This window comes from Brachyhypopomus gauderio, chromosome 6, assembly GCF_052324685.1.
Source record: "Brachyhypopomus gauderio isolate BG-103 chromosome 6, BGAUD_0.2, whole genome shotgun sequence".
NCBI classification, from domain to species: domain Eukaryota; kingdom Metazoa; phylum Chordata; class Actinopteri; order Gymnotiformes; family Hypopomidae; genus Brachyhypopomus; species Brachyhypopomus gauderio.
In genome coordinates this window covers 6,148,551-6,171,479 of record NC_135216.1, presented here as the reverse complement: position 1 = coordinate 6,171,479, position 22,929 = coordinate 6,148,551, and the positions used below count along the sequence as shown (strand labels likewise).

General features: G+C 44.5%; 2 protein-coding genes across 5 annotated transcripts; one reads left to right on the top strand and one right to left on the bottom strand.

Annotated features, from left to right (window-relative positions):
* Positions 1–1,281: 1,281 nt before the first annotated feature.
* 42sp43 (P43 5S RNA-binding protein) lies at positions 1,282–4,853 on the bottom strand. Its single transcript, XM_077008288.1, has 8 exons — positions 4,277–4,853; positions 4,044–4,141; positions 3,854–3,950; positions 3,650–3,738; positions 3,327–3,400; positions 2,899–3,209; positions 2,279–2,332; positions 1,282–1,802 (listed from the first exon to the last, which is right to left on the bottom strand). Exons 1-8 carry the CDS (start codon positions 4,409–4,411, stop codon positions 1,557–1,559), a joined length of 1,104 nt encoding a protein of 367 aa, XP_076864403.1. The 5' UTR covers positions 4,412–4,853; the 3' UTR covers positions 1,282–1,556.
* Positions 4,854–7,398: 2,545 nt separating this feature from the next.
* LOC143516585 (oxysterol-binding protein-related protein 7-like) lies at positions 7,399–22,779 on the top strand. 4 transcript variants are annotated; one of them, XM_077008286.1, is made up of 22 exons: positions 7,399–7,555; positions 10,711–10,941; positions 11,165–11,311; positions 11,398–11,451; positions 11,572–11,685; positions 11,870–12,049; positions 12,388–12,526; positions 14,732–14,850; positions 15,082–15,156; positions 15,511–15,661; positions 16,112–16,245; positions 16,645–16,737; positions 16,831–17,011; positions 17,200–17,492; positions 17,611–17,748; positions 19,070–19,133; positions 19,308–19,386; positions 19,584–19,728; positions 20,036–20,186; positions 20,420–20,546; positions 20,640–20,762; positions 21,695–22,779. In XM_077008286.1, exons 2-22 carry the CDS (start codon positions 10,780–10,782, stop codon positions 21,801–21,803), a joined length of 2,778 nt encoding a protein of 925 aa, XP_076864401.1. In that variant the 5' UTR covers positions 7,399–7,555; positions 10,711–10,779; the 3' UTR covers positions 21,804–22,779. The 4 variants fall into 4 exon arrangements, with proteins under 4 accessions (XP_076864401.1, XP_076864400.1, XP_076864399.1 ...); XM_077008285.1 differs by lacking the exon at positions 7,399–7,555 and adding an exon at positions 7,830–7,949 and having other exon boundaries at positions 17,203–17,492; XM_077008284.1 differs by lacking the exon at positions 7,399–7,555 and adding an exon at positions 7,834–7,949.
* The last annotated feature ends 150 nt before the right edge of the window (positions 22,780–22,929 follow it).

Below are 22,929 nucleotides of genomic sequence, written 5' to 3'. Positions count from 1 at the left end.
CCAGCTCATCAACCCCCTTAGGAGTAGAGGCCTGTAATGTAGAACAAGCAAAACCTAAATGTACAGGGCGCTGGAACCAACCACTCCATCCTAAATGAGAGGCCGATGACGACAGCTGATAAATGTATAGATGCAAGTATTAGCTGCCAATATCTTGTTTGCAGTCACAGCCTGAATCAACTCTCAAGTCTCCAGAGTCTTTATTCTTTTCAAAGGGGGGGGGGGAGGAGACAAACCACAATGACTGCAAAAAAAAAAAAAAAAAAAAAAACAAAACCCCAGGAGCTTTTTATATCCACTCCTGTCCTCACTGGTTTTAAATAGAAGCAGGTCTGGCCCAAGGGTCCTGGGATTGAGGCTTATTTAGGAGAATTCTACTTCAGCAGGAGTAGCAGACCAAACTCTGCAACAAATCTCCGAGCCTGCCTTAAATTAGAAATACAATCCATTATAAACTGCGCAAGACAAGTTCACTCGAGTCTTGAAGACAAAGTAAAGCAACTCGACAATGTAACCTTGCTCAAAGTCCTTTGAGGAAACACTAGAACCCTTTGCGGTTTTGGGCTTTATTTGCCTTTATTACAGGGTAACCGGTATTTTACATAGATCAAGGTGGTGGATATCAAAATAAGCTCCAATGAGGTAGAGAACTTTAGGAATAAAACTGCTCAGTCAGCAAGACTGTAGGTGCTGCAATGTTCAGATGTGTTTAGTGTGGATTAGTGCATGTAGAACATTGTTCATTTGATAACTGAAAAGGTGCATGTACGGTTGTAGCCTTGCTAGAGGAGCACCATTTACTCAAGTGAACGAGGACTGGTTTCCAGAGGCATGGCCATGAGGGGCTAGGCTACCTACCCACAACACTTACACGTGAGGACAGAGGGGAAGGATTACACAGCTGCACAATGCCTTCAGTGGAACTTGCATGAAAGGAGTAATACACAAATTAATCTTCAAGACCAGTTTAGAAATACCCGGTACCTCAGGGAGGCAAGGGAGAAAGATTAAGGATCTTACAAGATACACCCCAATGAACATTTGTGACCAAATATAAGCAGCTAATCCTCGTTACATTCACTGCCAAAATTGGTCATGGTTCACACTCGTAGGCTAATGGGCTTCTCATGAGACACATGTAGCCTAACATGGCATGTTCTGGAGCACAGGACCACAAAATGCATTTATGCTTGGAGAACATTTAAATGTGACCGACCGTAAGAGGCATCAAAAGGATCACAGACCAAGTTTTTGATGAGTGAAATTCAGGAGAAGTAAAACTTGACCTGCATCTTTTAATGGTTAAATCAATACAACCAATAAACTAAATGATTGCAAGTTTTCAGGATGTCTAGCAATGCTATTAAACCCTCACTAGCATCTCCACCCAAAAGAATAACAAAAAAATTGCACAGTTCAAATCATTAAATAAATACAACTCAAGTTAACCATTAAGTGCATCTGTTCAGTCAGTAGCCACTCGGCGTTAAAACAAAAGTTTGATTCTTAAATTTGCACTCAAAAAAAAAACCCCCCAACTAGGCCTCAGGTGAGGACTAGGCTTTCACCTTCTGCTGATGAGATTTAATACTGAAAAGGTCCCGCAGGTTGACCTCAGGCTCCACGTGATGTGGGATCTTGCGTTCGTTGAAGAGGCCGGACAGGTTGGCCTCCACCTTGGCCCTGCGTGAGACGCGCATGCGTAGCGCGAACAGGCGCCGCAGGTCCTCCTCCACCAGGGGGCCCCGTCTCCTGCCCTCCAGACGTTTCTGCCAGCCCTTGCTGCTGCGCTTGTGCCGCTTCTGAGAGAGAGAGAGAGAGAGAGAGAGAGAGAGAGAAAGTGAGCAGTCGTCCACCACAGGCTTCTCAGGTATCGCAATCAGTCTGTTAATCCAGCCTAATCTGTTAATCCACCCAGTTAATCCATCAATATTCTCATACACACCCCCCCCCCATCATCTTTATACACAATTGGCGTTGCATTATGGCTCAACAGGACTCCTGTTCTGACATTAGCTGAAGGATCCCAAGAACACAGTGGCAGTCAAACTCCAGATGGTCCAGATGTAAGACAACATGGACCAGTTGCTTCATAGCATCAACACATCCTACCACCACTGCAGGCTGTTTTCATCTTTAAACAGGTCCAAAAATGGAACGTTTAATAAAACATTCGTGCCAGATCTGAAGCCTGTGAACTGCACGTGTGGTTCTAGATGAAGTGTTGGTGTAGGAGAAGATGTGAATTGAGGGATAAGGTATCAAAGGTCTGGACTACCTTCAGCTTGCTGGCATCAGGGTCATGATGAAGCAAGTGGCGAACCAAACTCTCCTGTTGGACCCAAACAAAATGAAACCTCAGGAGATAACGTAGCACAAACCCAATTACATGAGTGAGGAACATTTAATGCTGCTCCATGCAAGTGACCGTGGATGAATGCATGAAAAGGTGGAATGTAACATACTGAGGACTAGTAGTCTGAATTTGTCGGACTATTTCAGTGTGAAGTGTAGAACTGTAACGATGCACACTTGTAATGCTACATCAAGTGCACCTTCGTTTCTGCCTGCAGGTTAGCGTTCGACCACCAGTAAGAAAATAGTTTTTACTAAAGCCCGTTTCGAAGATTTGGGTTTTTTTTCTGCAGATTTTCCATTTTCTGGCCATCTCAGGATTGTTGTTTTGTAAAATATCTACCATAACAGAATAAAAAGGTAGAGTTTATGTAAATCTCTACTAGGCTGCTTTTGAATAATACAACAGCAGACCCACTATAAAACATGAGGCAGGGTTCTAAAAGCTATAACTCCTAAACCAGGAGCACTGAACCAAGAGGTGCTCGGGTCAAGTACCACCCCTTTCTCCCGTCCTGCAGGGGGCAGCACACAGACACTCACCCGCATGGCAAATGACTTGGTGCAGCCGGGAAAGGAGCACGGGTGTCGGAGCAGCTGGAGGTGAACCTTGCGGATGTGGTGCTCCAGGTTGAAGGTGGTGGAGAAGTAGGCCTGGCAGCCCTTGCTGGGGCACAGCAGCACCGGCTTCTGCAGGGCGTGGCTCCGCCTGTGCCGGCGCAGGGCGTCGCGCTTCCCGAAAGACTTCTTACACACCGTGCAGGTGAAGGAAACTGGATGCTTGGCTTTGTGCTTCTGTAGTCTCCCCCAAGTACGTTCAACTACCTGACACCCAGAGTGAGGACAGCGATACCCTAGAGAAGATAAAGTTGCAGGACAGAGGCACAGAAAGCGTGCATGATCGTTAAATCGTGCAAGTTTAGGTATCTCCCCCCCCCAGAAAGATGCAGCGAACTCGCGTCAAACTTCACCTGCGTGGGTCTTCTCGTGAGCTTTTCGGGCAACATGCGTGTCAAACGATGATCCGCAAGCTGGCTTCGAGCATCTGGGTGAAAATGCATCTCGACTCAAGGCAAAATCATCGAATTATTCGACTACGCGCGTCTTACGTCACACGCAGTTTTATGTTGTGTAAATGTCGCAAAGACAATTCAGTTTCGCCAGACTAGGCGTAAATGCAATGTAAATAAATATGAAAAGATTACAAATATGATTTAAATCGCCCGTAAAATGGTATTTTCTACCTCTGGGTGATCTCTGTACATAGATATCCCACAGACGTAGTGAGATTTACCTGAACCCTTTGGAAATGCCGTGTTCGTTGAGGTGAAGTTTGAGCACACGTCGCTTTCGAAATGTAGCTTGGCAGTTTTGAAAAGTACACTATGAAACAAAACATGAATGTTATATACAAATACATACGGTTTGTTAAAGTTTTAGTCTCATAACGAACCATTAACGCGAACCACGGGTTTAACACGCCACCTCATGGCCAAACCTTAAAGTACTTGTTCTTCTCTCCATGGATGTAACGAACGTGTCTCTTCATATTGTCCGCGTTAAAGAACTTCTTGCCGCAGTTTGCGACGTTACACCTGTTACAAAGTGAAAACGTTCATGTGTGATGGTTAAAGGCCGTGTGCTGCAAGTACATGGTTCACCCCGTGTTCCCGCTCGCATCACTCAACCCGATTCTTCTCTCCCCGTGTCTCAGCTCATGTCTGCTGAGGTGAGACTTGCGTGAGAACTTCAGCCCGCACCCCTCCACTGGACATTTTATCGGTCTCTGTGGCGAGACAAAGACAAATTAGTCTTATTTAGCGATTATGTGGCATATCTGGCCTCTTCCTTCCTTAATCCATCTCCAGTTGGGGATAAATGAGTGTTGTGTGTGTGTGTGTGGTCAGACGTGTTGAGTTACCTCTCCGGTGTGTACCGTCTCGTGCTCCTTTAGGCGCCATTGGCGCGTGAACGTGGCTCCACATGCCGCGCGCTCACAGTTGAACAGCTGTAGTCGCGGGACAACGTCCACTTTACCCAGTCTTTCCTGGTTCATTTTCCCTCACAAACCCCTTTCAAAATAACTTGCTTTAATCACTCACTAATAACCGTTATTTATATACACCTACACTTTATACAGAAACCTTAACTATTCCTGATATATCTCTACCATTATAAGGAGCGCGTGCTCTCAGGTCCTCCGTTATTATAAGCAACCGTGTCGTTATAATTACCGGCTTCACCTGTAATGTGTTAAGATGATGATCGTATGCGTGAAAGGTTTCCAAGCTGAGTAATAAATATGACATTACGCTCATTAAACGGTCAAATTCTATTAACTAGCCTATCTCTCACAGACTTTCTGGGTTGGTTGAACCTACTAATTGAAGCAATTAAGCAGATTATTCGCGTTTGAGCAGTCATATGTTAATAGTAAAGGAGCGAAGTGGAGCTGTAGAGCTTACATGTCCTGTCCTAGGTCTGTCATAAGTGTCCTGTGGAGTTTGTTTTAAATTTGCACACTCCATGATTTAGATATGTGGTTTCAGTTGCGCAACTTTGAGTTTTGTTCCGTCTACAGGTCTGTCAGCTTGATAATGACAGTGAGATAATAACCCATGCGTCTAAACAAAAGAGCACAGTGTTACAGTAATGGCTGATCCATCCAATGACAATACCCATGATTGCAGAAAAAAGTTATAGATAAACCAGAGCCGTAGTTGTCACACACACACACACACACACACACACACGCACACACACACACATACACACACACACACCAGTCTTGGCTGAATATTGAACCCTGCAGTGACACTATAAAGGCAGCACTGTTGTGGCTGAAAAACGTGTTAGCTTATTAAACAAGTTATGAACACATGAACTCCTCAGCCAACCCCCCCCCCCCATTCTGACACATTTGTACGGCAACAAAACTATAAAATCCAAGGTGTCAAGAATTTGTCTATTTTTTGTATAAAAACAAATATGTATAACACAATAGAGTGTATTGTATCTGAAAGTTCAGGCCCAGAAGATAGAGATCTGTAGATAATCGTAATGACAATGGGAACTACGTGCCGGACAAATACGTTGAGTAATGTGGCAGGGGCGTGATCTAGAGAGGATCTGAGAGTGTTTTCCAGCAGTGGAAGTCTCCCATCGCCAGCTACCTCGGAATGCACCTACGCTTTCAATGCCATGGTTCATTTCTCACATACTGAGTCATACACAGTACAACTAGCAGTGAGATGCTTTGTCAACTTTGTCCGCCACGTGAAATAATAAGGATAAAAAAAATGAAATGTAATCTAAAACTAGGAAAAAAATAAAAATACAAATAAAAAATACAAAAATAAAAAAGTAAAAAATACAAATATTAATAAAAATATAAGTGTATATAATAATAAGAGAGTAAAATATATAGTACACAATAGAAATGGAAAGGGAAGTGCAGTGTAGAAATAAAAAAGGTGCACACTTTCCTGGGGAAACAACACCATGGCAGTCGTAAAAGCGGCCCACAAACGGTCGGGTCCTCTTATAGCTGTAGTGTTATGGAAAAGTGTTATTGGGCCTTAACAGGGTTCATAACAGGAGGATCTGAGCGGTGGCCAAGCATAAGTGGAAGGCCCTCAGGTTGGGAAAAGCAAGTGAACATTATGGGGTTAAGTCACCAATAACAGCAATGTTGATAACGTTTGAAGGTTAGCTTCCAATTGTTCCATTGAAAGGAATTGAAAGCAGCAAAATGTATTTATTAGCCAGGAGATGGCGCTGTGGCTTTGATTTATAAAAAAAAGTCCTGGTCAGGTTGCACCATGTGCCAATAACTGACAAAAGACATATAAACACAGTTTTCAGGGAGGGACTGCTGTATGTTTAGCATCCAGTACTACTAATAATAAACCAAACCTGTTGGATTAGGGGAGGACAAAAAGGATTTTGATGGGATTTCAATACAAATAAAACAAACACACTTATGTCATTTCCTCCATGGTTTAGAACAGGATAGGGTCAGTTGTCTACATTCGTTGAGACCAAAGTCTTTATACCAGTTTAATAGCAGTGGTTGACTAGCCTCAGTTCAGATTGACTATGGAAACCCCCAGATATCTATGAAGATGATATACAGTCTCTAGAATGTGAACACAGGTACGCGAATCATGTTTTCATTCTCACAGCAACAACATGTAAGAGTGTCGGTTTCATTGTCTGCTATTTAAAGGAAGATGTTGGAAATGGGGTTGACGAGCCCAAGGTCTTTCCATCGCTGGAAATAACCCAGCAGCACCATAACAACAGCGACATTTATTAGTGGAAAAGCCTTTTTACATGATTGCATGCTGGGTGTAAGGATGATTGAATGTTCGTTGCTCAGAGAGAGTACCTAAATGTTTAGGACTAAATTGTCTCCTTGTCGCATCCATAAATCAGGCCAATTCTGAAAATTTGGGAGGGGAAATGCAGTATAAAAGATAGATCTTAAAGTAAAGAACTGTATTTGTTTGTATATTTGTCTCTGATGGCTTGGTAACATGAGAAAATTTGAATGAATTGTGTACTTATCAGGATGTGAAAGACTTGTGTTTCATTGTACTAGAATGTCCGTGCTACGTCTTTGCAACCTTGGCCTTGAGATTCAGAACCTAATGGCCTAATAATGAAAGAACAGAGTTGTGCAGCGTGTTCGGTTTAACGGGTTTCCTCACAGAAATGCCATCATTGCACAAACGGGGGACGGACGGACGGACAGACCTTAGCCCCAGGGGCATCTCCAGTGATCTCCAGACACACACACACAGGCACATCAACTCGGGCCCGTTATAAACCACAGCACAGTACCTTTAATGTCCAACACAGATGTGCTGTTTTCTGCACCTAAACCACCAGTTTACCGACACAGTTGCTCGGCCAATACGTGACATTTCTGAGCACGAGCAGCAGGGCAACAGCAGAACAGCCAAACAAAACGGGTTTTCGCCCACGAAATAACGCAGATGTTTTTCGGTCGTTACGCAGGTGAGAGACACGCCCCTTTGAGAGACACGCCCCTTTCTCTGGGTGCGGCAGGTTCGGCGCTTCGGGCGTGCGGCGTCATAGCGTGCGTGCGTCAAAGCGAGGTGCGAACTTGAGTTTCATTATAACTTTCGATGGCACTTGGACTCCAGTACCTCTAAAAAAAGAAAAAGAAAAACAGGTAAGTTAGTGGATGATCTCGTTACATCTTCTAGATCACTTAATTTAACATACCACAGCATAAACTGTGGTGTGTTTTACATGCTTTATTTCCACTTACTTCAAATATATTTAGTACAGCTTTCATGCGTTTAGCGCAGTGGAATCACCTGCAGGATGTAATTGGATATTTCTGCTTGTTGAACCTCTGTTTAAGTGGTTCAAGTTGATAACTGTTAATTTTTATTCCTAACGACTGGATTTTAAAGCCCCTCCGGGTATGTCATGTTAAATAAGCACTGCTCACATTCTTTGTCGACGGTACAAAACAAAAACGTGGAAAACGTTACAGGAACTGTTTTTAACATGCACGGCTGACCCGAATCATGATCAGACCTGAGAGGAGATCACTGTGGGTAAGGCCGTGGGTCACCAAAAATACATTCACTCTTTTAACTAGAGTAATAATGTTACAGTTTCTACTTATGAACTACATTTCTCTTTAATTTGTACGCAGTCACACCTGCTTTTTGCAATGAAATCACACAATGGCGTTTTTGCAAGTACCGTGTGGACGTTCCTCAACACGCCGACAGCGTCTCACATTTATATGGGTTCTGGGACGTGGGCCACCTGGATCAGAATGTATGAGTACACAGTCGATGGTACACAGATGGTTTTTTGTTTGTTTATACGTTTGTTTTGCAAATCTTTGCCATTTGTGGACTAACTGCGTCTCACTTTCTCCTGCTAACACACAATTTAATCACTAAATCATCGTGTCGGCCCAGAAACCTCGTTGTGTATTAGGGTCCGTGTATGTAATGGGAGAGTTCCAGTCCACCCCGGTGTGGGGGATGACATGGTGTCTGATGCTCCCAGATCTCACCCAGTCCCCTGCTGACTGTCACTCTCCAGTTACTTTACAGGTTATTAAAAACCTGAGAGCAGTTTGTCAAAAGGATCATTGTGCAAAGATCAACTTGTATTATGGCGGGGGAGTTCAATGTGATGTTGACCCCACCATTGCATGGTTGGACTTTGGGAATACAATGAATATAACCATTTAAATAGAACTTTAACCCATCGAAGGACACGTGCGGGTGGCAGTGTACAGCAGGGTATTGATGCGGAGTGGAGGCCGGTCGGGGGGGGGGGGGGGGGGGGGACGAGACCCGGTCCGATCACATTCCACCCGGGGAACGGGAACCGGTCCGCTCACTTCTGACTCTCGACAAAACTGCCGGCTTGCTTCCTCTTGGACAGCCGGCTACTTCTTTTAATTAACTTATTTAATCCTCATGTTTGCATCGTATTAATCACCTTGTGCTTCTCGTCGTCCGTCTTCTAAACGGGGCTAGTTTAACACGCGTTGCTGAGTTGTCGTGTACATTTCGTTAAGCATTTCGGATGTCTCAACACGCACATTTTGTTCAGTGAACTGGTCGGGGTGCATGCCCGGGATGTTTTGAAGTGAGTCATATTTGAGCATTGCATGACTTTGTACAGGATAAAACTACGAAAGGAAACGCGCACCATTATAACTTGTGCTGATGTCATTGTGTCCTGCGGGATCCTGGATGAAAACTGGGTTTGGTTCTGTTTCCCTGGGTGTGGGCTTGTTGTTTTAATGCATGCATTCCCTGACCGATCGGTCCTACACAAAATTTGGCAGTATTTGAGCAATGATTATTTTAACATTATATCATTTCCTTATTTGGGATAGCTTTTTAAATTCTAAAGACAAAATTAATTGGTGTCTATTGGGATTGACAATCTCTTTGATCACCCAACACTGTAATTTCCCTATGTTTGTGACCCAGTTACACCTGTTTGCATGCGCCCACACCCATCACTGAAGGAACATGTAAACAAGGCCTTTTGTCTGGGAACTAATTTACTGTAAGGGAAAATACTGTTGGTGACAGTGATATTAGGTTCTCATATACACCGTGAAGGGTCAAAGGCATACACCAGACCATTATCTGTACGTTAGAGCTGTGCGTGATCTGTGAGTGTGGCTTGCAGTGGGTGTATGGACATGAAGACTTTTTTTTTTTTTTTTTTTTACTCAACATTACAAAAAAAACATTTGACTTGGAATAGAAGGAAAACTACTTGTTAACGTGTTCAGCTTATTACTATGCAGTTTTAATTGAATGAATAATTGACCTTGTTGACCTATCTTTTTTTTCATGAAGCACGTGGCTTGTTACTGACGCAACTGTGGCGTGCTTTTATAACGTTTAGGTGGCTGGTGTTCATGCTTCTCGCGCGTTTGCCCTTGAGCAGTGTTGAGCTGAACAAACACTGCAGAACTAGAGGTGTGTGGGCCCATCAAGTAACGCAGAAGATGCATCATGGACGAGTCCTTGGTGAAATTTGTTACTCATGAATGTCATGTTCTGAGAATTCCGGATGCTTCCTTCAAACTTCTCGCGCTGAAGCATATTTCACTGGTTATAATAATAATAATACATTTTATTTCATAGGCGCCTTTATGACACTCAAGGACACCTTACAGACAACACAGCAATAAAATAAGAGAACAAACAATTTAAAACAGTTAAAACTATAATACAACAGAAGCAAATTCACACTTACATTATGACATTTGGCAGACCAATCAGGTGTTATAGGCTGTCCTAAACAGGTAAGTTTTAAGTGAGGATTTGAATTGATTAAGAGAGCTTATGTTCCGTTATATCTATGTTTAAGGCCCTTTTGATTCTTAGTGTTCAGATCGACATGTTTAATAAATTGGTAATTTTGGGCAAAGGCTTTGACAGTTCCAGCAACATGATCTTAATCACTAATTCCAAAAGCCTTAAACCGGTGGATGTCGTGTCCGAGTGGCAGCTGTGTTGTCATGGTTCTGTCCTTGAGCGTCGCTGCTCAAGATGAAACATCTACCTGCTCGCTCGACCTGTGAAAAATTTTGTAGCACATCTGTGTTTGACTTTTAAAGATACTGTTGTGATTTTGATTTTACCGTTTCATGTTTTGCCTTATTTGGGACTGTAGTCAGTGTGCATATGTTGGTCAGATGTGACTTGTTGGTTAGGATACAATGTGTTGTGTAACAAATATGGTGTTTTACTTGGCACCGGAGCAGGGGGAAACACGGGCCATTTCCACTGCTTATTGTATGATTCTACTGCTTTCTCTCTGTCACAGTGTCATTTTGGATGTAATGACAGGAAGAATCGGTCCCTGAATAAACTGCACTCGGACGTTTTCTTGGTGATGATGGAGCACTACGGGCATGTGTCCAGCGGCCATTCTGGGGCCAGCGGCTATTCTGTGACCAGTGGTCATTCTGGGATGAGCAGCGTGGAGAAGTCGCCCATGAATCCAGGACACTTGAGGAGCAATAGCTCGGGATCCTCCTCCCGCCACTCCAGACAGGTGTGTGTGTGTGTGTGTGTGTGTGTGTGTGTGACTACTACTAGTCTCAAAAGTGGAGGAAAAATGAAGCCCACTCAGTTTGTTCAATGGCTTCAGATTCAAACTCAGTCCAGTTTCAGACCAGTTTCAAATGTGTCAGTGGTCAGGGAGTCGGTGGTGGGCTGCGTGTGGGTTACCTTCTGCTAACTCTGATGCGCTCGGGCATTGCACCAATGTAACGCAGAACTCCAGGGACTGGGAGGTTGTGACGGACACGCCGGCCACCACGGCCATAGCAGGCTGTGCGTCGGGCGTGGAGAACTGCATTCCTGGCATTTGTGAGGGATATCTGATGAAAAAGAGGAAGTATCCACTCAAGGGTTGGCACAAGGTGAGCTAGGGCCTGATTCTAATGGCATTTTGCTTGGGTACTTTGAAAATGTAAAAGTCAAATGTCACACCATTTCTCCCCTACAGAGATACTTTTTTTTGGAAAAGGGAATTCTGAAATATTCCAAAACTCAGCAGGATGTAAGTTCTCAGCAGGAAGTCTTTCTGCTTTAATTAGTCTTCTTACTTGTTTGTGTTTGTCTTCGTGTTTCTCTGCTGTTAATGAGTTGAGTCGGCCGTCTGGATGTCTCTTGTTTCCAGCTCAACAAAAGGAAGGTACATGGAACTCTGGATGTCAGCCTGGCCGTCATGTCCGTCAACAAGAAATCCAGACGCATCGACCTGGATGCAGAAAATAACCTCTATCACATCAAGGTGTGTAAACTCTTGGTTTCAAAATAAATGTTTCTGCACACTGATGCACTCCACCGTCTATCTGACCTGCTGGATTACCACCTCTGCTCTTCATGAGTGCCAAATAATTGTGTGTGAACGTGTCTTGCTGTGTGGCGAGATCGCATTAGTTCGGGTTCCACAGTGTCTGGGTTGTTCTCTGCAGGCTAAGAGTGATGAAATCTTTTACATTTGGCTGACCAAACTGACCGCACATCGGATTTACAAGAAAAACGAGGCCATTTCCGTCCACCAGGGGGTGCTGCAGGCCCTCTCGGCAGGACGCCAGAGCCCTCTGCCCGCGGTGGCCTGCCTAGCTCAGAGGAACAAGGCAATGTGGGACGTGGTAGGAAACCTCTAATGATTATGACCTATGACCTTTCTGGACGCAGTTAATAAGTGGTTATTTGAGAAGTTAATTGTCAAAGTTGAGTGTAAAGATTTGCGATCTAAAGGTATTTTACAGGCAATATTCAAAAGTGTATTGAATATATTAAGAAGAAAAGAATAACACGGCCACAGCAGGCGTGGAGACCAAGAATCTTTGAGTCCTTGTGACTTCTGTTCTTTGCCGTGATATTCGGATGAAACTTCCTGCTGTGGCGAAAAAATGCTGCTTCCAGGCAGCAGAAGGGAGGGACCTTCTAGGACCTTCTCTTGAAGGCACGCTCCTTCCTTTTTCAGCATCTGCCGCAGTATCCGAGCACCAGCTCCATCTACCAGGCTCCCATACCAGGTTCCCACTCCCGGACCTCCTCGCGGGTCAACAGCAAGGTCTCGGCCTGGCTTCAGCAGACCCAGGAGACCCATGCATGTCAGCAAGGTACAGTTCCTTTAACACTGAGCACATTGCCCGTACTATGGGCAGGATGTAAGCAAGCAAACACGCACTAATGCTGATCTTTAACATGACTTCATTATTGGATCGCACCTTCAGCAATAATTCATCAGACACTCGTCTTGACGACGCAAATGCACTGTAGTTCACGTAACTGCACAAACACCGGCTTGGGAATGTCCACACTTTGGGTTCAGACCCAAACAAGTAGCCCCAACATCAGTGTTGTGCGTGAACGCATTCATTGAACACGCTCGCTTTTTCGTGAACGTTAAACTGAACGCGACACATTTTTAAATAAAGAACTTGCACGTGAATTAGTTCACATTATGTCATGTCATGAACGGCAGACGTCACTGTAAATGAACGTTGGAATTTGTTTTCCATTGAAAACTGAGTGACATCTGTTTTCTCTTTTGAAACGCAACGAGAGAAAGTTCCTCCCTCCTGCATTCTCCCTGGTGCCGCTTAAATCACGTATCGCCAGATACAATGAGAAGGGTATTACTGCAGGCTGGAAAACCTCCAAATGGGAGTGGCATAACTCCAAATGGGAGTGGCATAACTCCAAATGGGAGTGGCATAACTCCAAATGGGAGTGGCATAACTCCAAATGGGAGTGGCATAACTCCAAATGGGAGTGGCATAACTCCAAATGGGAGGGACAACTCTCTAGAAGGCAGGGCGGAACTCGGAGAACTTTGAGAAGTTTGGTGGGTTTTCCGGGACATAGGAATGTGTAAACATGCTGTATTAACGAAACCACAGTTATCCTGATGATACAATAAAACTATTGTTCACTTTTATATTGAGTTAATTCAACACATAGCCCTGCTTTACAGATCGCGATGTCCATTTTACTTACTAAACGCGTCTAATAGTTCGTGGGTTATATCCTGGTTTAATCCGCATCGTAATCAGTACTCTGTTTAGATTTCACGTTAACTGTTTACATGTTTAGTTTTCGACTAAACTTTAAATTTAATTCCTCATCAAATCCGTCAGCACCGCCGGCGGTGGGGGCCGTCTTCGGGAGGAAGGCAGAATACTAATTTTAAATTCATTTTAATTAATTCAGCTCGTGATCAATGGGTATGCATCAGAAACCAATGATTTATATCATTTATGGACATTAGTCAACAAACGCATTGTCATCAACTTTTTGTATAACAAAAACATTTTATTGAGAAATGGTTCTTTATGCCACCCTACCTCTTTCTTCATTGTGCAGACTAGAGACGGTTGTGCCATGCAAGGAGGGACCTATTCTGCAAGGCTGTGTAGTCATTCCCTCTGGAATGTTCTCTCCCATCTCTTTTCATAAATGAACATTTATGGTTTGCATTTAATTTGAATGCAAGGTCCCATTAAGTTTTTGGTTTTACACAAGAACGAACAATTACTATGTGCATGTAGGCATTCTGCATTTGCTGTGCATAACACTATTACTTACATTTAAAATCAAACATTTCATAGCATCAAGAAAATAGGTACACCATTTAAATGTATTTATATTTAATAGTATTGTACGGTTCGCTAAAGCAAAAACATAGGTTTTTTTTTCTAAATGCTATCCTGATTTAAGTAACTAACTATAGCACAAAAAAAAATGAACAACTGATCTAAGAGAAGGCCACGCCCATTTGGAGTTAAGGTCGACCTGTTTGGAGTTTAGTCCCTCCTATTTGGAGCTGATCCAGCCTGCAGGAATACGTACTTGGATACAATGGTTTTGACGTTGTGTGCGCAATGCATTGCGGGCAACGTAGCGTCCGGCTGAGAATAGTTAACATACTGGCTAGGTAATAACGTACTGGCTTCCGCACGACGTTACCCGTGATGAATTGCAGCCGAGCGGGGTAGGCATAGCAACGCCGCGTAGCAGGCAATGACGATGGCGCAGAGGGCTGGAGGAGTGAGAGAAAGCGCTGCAAAAAAATAATTTATTTGAATATCTCACGAAAAAAGTAAAATGAACTGAACTTTGAACTAGTTCAGAATAAAAATTGTGAACTTTGTACGTGAACTGTTCACTTTCACCATGTATGAACTGAACTTGAACTAGTTCAGAAAAGCTGTGAACTGGCACAACGCTGCCCAACATGAACTCCACCCCGATCGTGCCTGTACCGGCCTCTCCCCATATGTCTAGCGTGTCCAGCAGTAATGGTTGCACTCTGACCCCTGCAGACTTGGCGCGCTGCGAGCAAGACCTGGCGGAACTTGGCTGTCTGATCCAGAAGCTTCACTGCCTGGAAGGAGACCTCCCCATCACCAACACGGACCTGGAGCAACGTATAAACATGCAGGTGCGCCCACCGCACGGACGTCACCAGGCTTCGACCCCCTCTCGGCTGCTTTGTGTCAGTCACGGCTTAAGAAATGTAGTTGTTTTGCATTACGCTCATTGTTGTGATGCGTGTGTGTGGGTGGGTTGGAGTAAAAAAATTTTTTACCAGTTTCCTGAAGTGCTCCGTAGTGTCTGATAACAAAAAATGTCCATCACCATCATTGGTTGACTGTCGCTCTTCTTCATTCAGAATCTAACTTTGGAGAAGCCAAAGAAGAAGGTGGGCAAGGCTTGGGGCCACACACGCACACTCTCTCATGGCATGGTGAGACTCCGCCCCCTCGTGACCTAATCAGACTCCGCCCCCTCGCGACCTCCTCTGTTGCTTCTCTTGTCTCTCCCTCCTGTGGTTGTAACTGTTGAACATAGCCATATGATCTTCGCTTGTGACTCTACTGAATACCTGTTTTACCTCATGAAGACGTTTGGTTATATTGGTTAACACCAGCATGACTGAAATACCTCGATCCTGAGTACGCCGACTTCCTCCACTCGATCTTTTTTTTGCCATCTTCATCACCACTCCCTTTCCTGCATCGTTGGGTGAAAGGTGTTGTCTGATTCCTGTTTGAAATGTTAGGCCATTGATACCTTTTAACTCCTCCCTCCCGTCCGTCAGCTGTACGGCAGTCATTTGGGCACGCCGGCCGGCCTGGGCGCCTCGCTACAGTCCATCCCCGACTACGTTTACTCCCAGCTCTCCACGCCGGGCGTCACCTCGCCCGAGGGCAAGAAACTTCAGAAGGACATCTGCGCCGTGGCCCAGAGAGGTGAGTGCGTCGCTTCGGTTAGCTTGGCTGCTTCACGTTCTGCTTCCATTCAACCTTTTTTCAACTTTTTTCAAACCATTGTGAACATTTTGCGTTATAATAAGGCGAACATTTGAAATGAAGGGCTAAGGGATTTGGGTTTCTGTTTGAATGGTTTTGAGTACTGCTGCCGTCGTGTGAAGTATGACGCGTACCTCAGGCGTTCCCTACGTTCTAGTCGCACCTTCTTCTGGTCTTTTCACTCGCTGTCTGTTCCTAACCAGACACGATATAATCGGAATTCCTCTGGCCTCCTGTCAGGTTTAGATCAGTATCTCTGCGCTCGCTGGCCTGTTGAGCATTGTACAAGGTTTAAGCTGCTTAGTCAGGCTTTTGTAGCTCCCTTGGCTCAAGTAGATACTCCTCCTCCTGCCGTGGGTAAATTGGTGCTCTATGTTTCTCCCCTGCCAGTCCACTCCTCGCTGAAGTCCATCCAGGAGGTGCTTTCTGTGGAGCGGGAGCGCCTGAGACAGGCCTGGACCGGTCCGGATCTCCGGCAGTCCACCTCTGACCAGCTAGCCTCGCTCTGCACCACGCTCTCTGAGGTAAGGGCTTGAGGTGAAGGCCCTCCTCGTGACGGTCTGAAGCTTACTGTAGTCTGAATCTGAAGTTGCTCTCACCTGAAACCCCAGTACACCACTAAGATTCGTGTGTTCTTCAATAAGCAATATATTCTGGTTATCAAATGGAAGTGTGTTGTACTTCAAAGAGCTGGCTTTAGGATGTAGCATAATGACCAAATATAAGCAAAAGGATTATTTTTGTATCTCTCATTTGCTCTATAAATACACAAGGTTTTGTTTTCATGACTGTTACCAGAAATATAAGTGGCAACTCCAGAATAGCAATTCAAAATGCCTGAAATATCTTTGCCATTGTGCATTTGTGACTCAAGACAACAGTATAATGGTTGAGAAATTCCTGGTGTGCTTGTGTTTCTCCAGCTTGAACTGCAGTCCCGTCTAACCAAGGTCCACTCCCTGTCCTTGTCCTCCGACTCTACCGACGAGTCTTTCTGCACTGTACAACAGGACCAGGTGGGTTGTGCGTACACCCGTCTGGCCCGGTGAGACTGGGCTCTCCTGAGGTCCACGTGTCTCCGGCTGACTGGTTCTGATCTTCGTCCGCAGCCGTCCACCCCGTCACAGGTGCGGCTGACGCACAGCAGGCTCTCCGTGGCCGAGTCCATGGCAGAGTACTTCGATGCCAGCGAAGTGGTTGTGACCGAGAGCCTGTCGGAAAACGAGGCCTCGGACGAGTCTGGCCTCAGTGACGTCACCACGAGCAACTCCGAACCCGAGGAGAACCACGGTACTTCTGCTAGTTTCCATGATTACTTGAACTCTTGAAAAGCTGCACAGTCATTCCTGCCAAAAAAACGCCAGTGTACACAAAGTATGATTCATGCTTCAGAGGCCTTAAACGCTCGATAGGGAATCTTGATTGGTGAAGATAAATTTGTCTCTTGCTTCCTCTCACAGTCCCTTTTCTGTCCTTAGCAGCCGCTGCTAATTTAAAGTACCGGACGAGTGTGTCCAACGCGCCCGACGTGCCCTCCTCTGTACCGCGGGACACGGGCCGTCGCACGGTCATGCCCGCCCGCTGTGCCGACAACAGCCACATCGGGATCCTTTCCATCCTGTACAACAACATCGGGAAGGACCTGTCGCGCGTGTCCATGCCCGTGGTGCTCAACGAGCCGCTCAACTTCCTGCAGCGCGTCAGCGAGGAGCTGGAATACCCGGAGTTGCTGGACATCGCCAACCGCACGGACGACCCCTACCAGAGGATGGTAATGAGATTCGGCGGAGAAGCCGCTAGTAGCCCAGAAGTCGTAGACCGATAAGACCTGACTTCTCGATTAAGTGTTTTGTTTTTTTCAAGGTTGTCTCTTTCCTTTTGTGTGCTAGGTTTACGTGGCTGTCTTCTCGATCTCTGGGTATGCCTGGGCCTCTTGGCGTAACCGCTACAAGCCCTTCAACCCTGTTCTTGGGGAGACGTACGAGAGCATCCGTGAAGACCGTGGTTTCCGCTACGTAGCTGAGCAGGTACTAAACAGATCTTGGAGAGCCACCTTTAAAACCCCCGAGTCACAATATTCTAGAGCACATCAACTTTTATGAAGGATTTTTTAAATGGTTTTCTCAAATTTAATTTCAATCCTAAATATTCTGATGATAAACATCTTTTCAGATCCACAGTTTGGCCCGGTTGGTCTCCATTTTGGCATAATGGAATTATTGTGGCTTATGCATGAACACATTTGTATGATGAGAATGTTGAAAAATATCTTACTGTTGACACATCAACAATACCATAACAAAAATATGATTTTTATCTAATTTTTTTTATCTATACCATTCGCTTCCATTCATGTCAAGATGCAGTTTCACTCTTGATTGGCTTGATATAAGACCTTAAGGCAATTTTTCCACCGTTCATCATGATCTTCCTAAGACAGATTTTTGAAGATTTAATGTCATTTTAATTCTTCCCATCACTTGTTCTCGCACCTTCAGCATGTGATCCTTCTATTACTTTGTCTGTACTTTAAACAAATGTATTGTACCTGAGGGTGTTGTGTATTGTGGAGATAGATGGATGTAGATCCCAGGAACTCCAAATCTTTGCTATGACCTCAGTTTCCTTCAAGAACTCCCTGATCTTGCCATCTGAAGCTCCATGTAACCTTTGGAAGACCAGTCATAATTCCTGACTGGTGTTTCAGACCTGACCAGGTTCATGCAGGTTTCTCTTATCTTATGAAGGATTCTATCCCAGGTGCTTGTTCGTTCTCTTGATGACTGCTACTCGCTAGTCTTTCTCTATGGGCACCCATACAGTTGACTGAAGTTCAGCCATACTGCTGTGTTCATGAACATAAAGTTCACACATGACTCTACTGTTGATCCTTCACTGGATCACTTCACTGGTTAAAGGCAGATTCATGCCTTGAGTACTTCAAAACTCAAGTATAGCTTGGACTGAAACGGCATCCTTTAAATCTCATAGAGGATGAGCATCGATTCTTTTGCCTGTCCCAACAGCAGAGTCAATTTCTGTCTTCAAACCCAGACTAAAGACTATTTGTGTAGTTTAAAATCTATTTGTGTAGTGTTTTAAATTACCACTAATTCTGCACTCACATTAATGTCTGGTATTGCAAGTATTGATAAGTATTGTGCTCGTGCATTTTGTAATTCTTTCTAGGTATCAACGTTGACTTCTGTATCTAACAGTATCCTAGTTCAATGGTGTCATGGCCTCCAACCTACTGTACTGGCTCTACTGCATTCTGAGTAAATGACAAAGCCTTTTTGTTCTCTGGAGATGGTCGTCTGCTAAATGTAAATATTTGGTATTTGTTAGGTAAGTCATCATCCTCCAGTTTCTGCCTGCCATGCTGAATCTGAAAACTTCACATTTTGGCAAGGTAAGACTCGCCCAGCAATAACTTCAGTGTGGAACCAAGTTATACGAGTGCCTATTAACCTGCTATGAATCTTCATTCATGTTCTCTAATGGTCATTCTGCCTGTAGTCGAGTACAATGCAAATAGAGGTCTTGTTTTCATTATGATTTTCTTTTGTTTAATGCTTTTTTGTAGACCAAAGATGGAAGAATAAGTTTTGGGGGAAGTCTGTGGAAATCGTGTCCACGGGAATGGTGAACGTCGCCCTGCCGAGGTGAGGGTTCCCTAGCTGGCTTTGATGGGTTTGATGTTCCTACAGTTGTTGAAGAGGCGTAAATGCAAGCTCCTGTCTGCTGGACTGTCTCTGAACTTAGTCAGATGTGCTGTTCAATCCATCGTTCCAGAACATTCGTCGTTTGATGGCTGTCTGAAATGCCTTTTCTTCCTGTACGATCTTGCGTTCCCCTGCAGGTATGGGGACCACTATGAGTGGAACAAGGTCGTGACCTGCATACACAGCGTCTTCAGTCAGCAGCGCTGGCTTGAGCACTACGGTGACGTGGTGATTCGCAACCTGAACAGCGACGAGTGCACCTGCAAGATCACCTTTGTTAAGGTGGGACTGCACTGAGTGTGGGTGGGGAGTAAATGGGGATACACTGTATGTTCGTTAAATATACACACAGACATCTATGGATCTAAAATATGAAGCCTTGTGTTTCAGAGGAAAGCAAGGGGGTTTGCCAATATCAGAACTGTCCTCTAAGGCATTCTTACTATGACTAGCATCACAATTACCATTACAGTCCAAACCATTCAGTACTGAGTAGATGCGTATTGCCCAGCCAGAGAGGAATGCACTATTGTAGGAGATTGATCAGTGGCGGCTGTTTTGGTGACCGTTTTGTATTCGTTCCCCACAGTCCAGTTATGGTGGAGGGGAGATGAGCAAAAATGAAGTGCAGGGCGTCGTCCTCAACCAGGCGGGCAATGTCGTGCATCGCTTTGGTGGCACGTGGCATGAGGGCATCTTCTGTGACACACTGCCCAATCCACAGTGCCTCTGGAAGCCCAGTGAGTCACATTATGGCTGCCGACCCCAGAATGTCAGCATAGCTTTTGACGTTTAAGGGTGCTTAACATTTAAAGGCTACTTAAATCTGTAAATAAATAAATAACACTAATTGTAATGAATGGTTGCAGACTTACTTTTATATATGGATTTTATGTATCAAAAATGGTTGTTTTTACATGTCCTTCACACGTGCCTGTTTCTGGAACTTTGTATGCTTTTGTATAATCCGTAGATGAACAGCCTGAAGATCATTTTGAGTACTATGGCTTTTCACGCTACGCTAGAGAGCTCAATGAGCTGACGCCTGAACTTGAGACTCTACTGCCCCCTACAGACACCCGCTTCCGCCCAGACCAGAGGTGTGTGGACTTCAAAAAGTCTTTAGGACCGGGATATTCAATATAATAATGCAGTTTTCATTCAAGGTCTAAGATGTGTTCTTTGTCTCTCAGGCTTCTTGAAGAGGGCAAAGTAGCTGAAGCAGACAAGCGTAAGGATGAGGTGGAGGGGAAACAGAGGGAGAGGAGGAAGGAGATGGCGAAGAACGGAGAGGAGCACGTTCCTCGCTTCTTCAGGTACACCTCCCCTCCAGACACGAGCATGTTGCACAAATGTAGCGTCAACAGCACTTTTTTTTTGCATGGAACGTTTTCTAAGTCTGAGCTATAAACGGCTTTAGGGCAGCGTAGAGAAGAGCCTTCTGGCAACCTTCACCACACTGGCGGTGTGATGCTCTCACGGCTTGGCAGTGTGTCGTTACGGGGATCTCTCGCGTTCTATTTTGAAATGAATGTGCAGTTCCTGTAGCTACAATGCATAGATGCATGAAATGTAAATTCTTGGCAAAGTTTCATAGATGTGATCAGTCCAAATGTTCGGGAGTCATTGTGCTTCACTGGGTGTTTGTCCGTCATGACCTTTACACGTTTGACATTCTTGGGGTGTTTTTATGGCTCATCCACCATCCATGAGAGGAAAGCCTGCTTGGCCACAAGCTCAGGGACTGTGCCTGAAATTGGAACAGTGTTTTTCAACTCTATCCAAGGAGCCTAGCAGACTCCCACCCCCCCCACACCCAAGATACCAGTCTAGGTGTTCAGTGTTTTGACTGCATACTAGAGGTGTTGGTAGCTGAGCTGGAGCAAAAATGTGGCCTGAATGCCTGGCGGCGTGACAGAGTTGAGACCCTGATTTGGAGAAGGGTTTTGACATGGTGGTGTGTAGTCCAGAGTTTGATCATCATTCTTCTCCAGGCCTCTTTAGGGGCTACACTCTCAGGGGAATCATACATTACGTGGTTCTCCTCGGAAACCACAGTGACCATGTATACGTGTAGTGGAAGATGTGTGAAATGGTGGTGTCCTCGTAGCTGGTTTGGACTTGCAAAATCTGAAGGGAGTTTGAATATTTAAAGGAATCTTAGGTAGGAGGATGGGATAGGAACCTTAACTGCACAAAATAAATAAATGTGACATTTTTAACCAAGATTCTCATCTGATTCTTACAGGAAAACTGTGGATGCAGCTGGACGGGAAGTGTGGGTTAGCAATGGAACTTACTGGAAGATCAGGGAACAACCTGGATTTGCAAACACCAACAATCTGGATTTGTGGTGACCTGAAGTGACCCTGCAATAGTTTTGTTCATTTTAGTGGCCCTATTAGGGGGGGAAATGGTAACCTCACAACTTCCTAATCTGTACCATAGTGCAGTTAATCTTATTTAACTTTTAATCAATTATGTATTCTGCCTGTTGGCCAAGATAGATGGTGTGGAACTGCTGCTGACGGAGAAAGGGTGGTGCGTTCTGTGGGAACTTTAATGAGCCACCAGTTGCTGTGGTGATGGTACCAATAAGGAGTAAGTGATGTCTGGTTTAGATCTCTGATTCAGAGGTGATGCTCCGTGTCAACCACACCCTTCTCTGTTGGCAAGCAATAAGCCAGTGGTGTCTAACCCAATTGTGCTGCTTCAAGCACTATGTAAAATTCATTTAAATGTATATATCCTAAGGTAAGTGCCTTGCTAAGCAAACTAGCCCAGACTTTTATACATTTTTACTGAAATTGTTTCCTTTTTCTTTTTTTTTTTATATCCACCAATGTACTTTATTCAGAAGTTTGACAGACAAAGACTGAGTTAAAGGAGAGGGTTTTTTTGGTGGGATTGTTTGGGAAGTTCACACTAAGGTTCTGTAACTCATGAGTCATTTCTATGTATATATATATTCCATGTAAAGTCTGTTTTTCTTGCCCAGATTGGCGGATGATGATTTAAGCACCTTTGATGTAGCCCTTTTCCTGTTTCTCAGGATGTCTGTCTCTTGTAAATAACCCTGGTCTGCCCTCTGTGGCTTGTGACCGGGATTTCTGTTTTTGTTCATTTGAGAGAGGAGTGAGCTGCTGGGTTTTTAAGACTTTTGTAGCCGACATGAACACATGGGTCTGTTAATTCAGCCACACATGCCAAGGAAAATAATCTTTTGTAATTTTTGTTAAAGATGTAAAAACGGGGCCATGTATGATGTCCTCTCTCGTGTAAATGCCTCTTGTTTTTGTGCAGATTAATATAAATAAAATGGGAGAAAATGAAGGCTGTTTTCCTGACTCTGTGATGTTGGGTGTGATGTGCAGTGCCCATGAAAATTACACTATATTCTGACGTGAGCCTTTGTACAGAGGGACAATATGCGTACGAGGAGAAACTAGCAGAAAATGTTTAAAGACATAATTGAAACGCCAA

What these genes read in the sequence shown, in the direction of transcription:
- 42sp43 (XM_077008288.1), bottom strand. Translation starts at nt 4,411, where the DNA reads ATGAACCAGGAAAGACTGGGTAAAGTGGACGTTGTCCCGCGACTACAG. An exon ending in GGCATTTCCAAAGGGTTCAG is followed by an intron (nt 3,401 to 3,649) that starts GTAAATCTCACT and finishes ATTTTCACCCAG; the next exon opens with ATGCTCGAAGCCAGCTTGCG. An exon ending in TCACGAGAAGACCCACGCAG is followed by an intron (nt 3,210 to 3,326) that starts GTGAAGTTTGAC and finishes TATCTTCTCTAG; the next exon opens with GGTATCGCTGTCCTCACTCT.
- LOC143516585 (XM_077008284.1), top strand. Translation starts at nt 7,920, where the DNA reads ATGATCAGACCTGAGAGGAGATCACTGTGG. An exon ending in CCTCCCGCCACTCCAGACAG is followed by an intron (nt 10,942 to 11,164) that starts GTGTGTGTGTGT and finishes AATGTAACGCAG; the next exon opens with AACTCCAGGGACTGGGAGGT. An exon ending in ATTCCAAAACTCAGCAGGAT is followed by an intron (nt 11,452 to 11,571) that starts GTAAGTTCTCAG and finishes TCTTGTTTCCAG; the next exon opens with CTCAACAAAAGGAAGGTACA.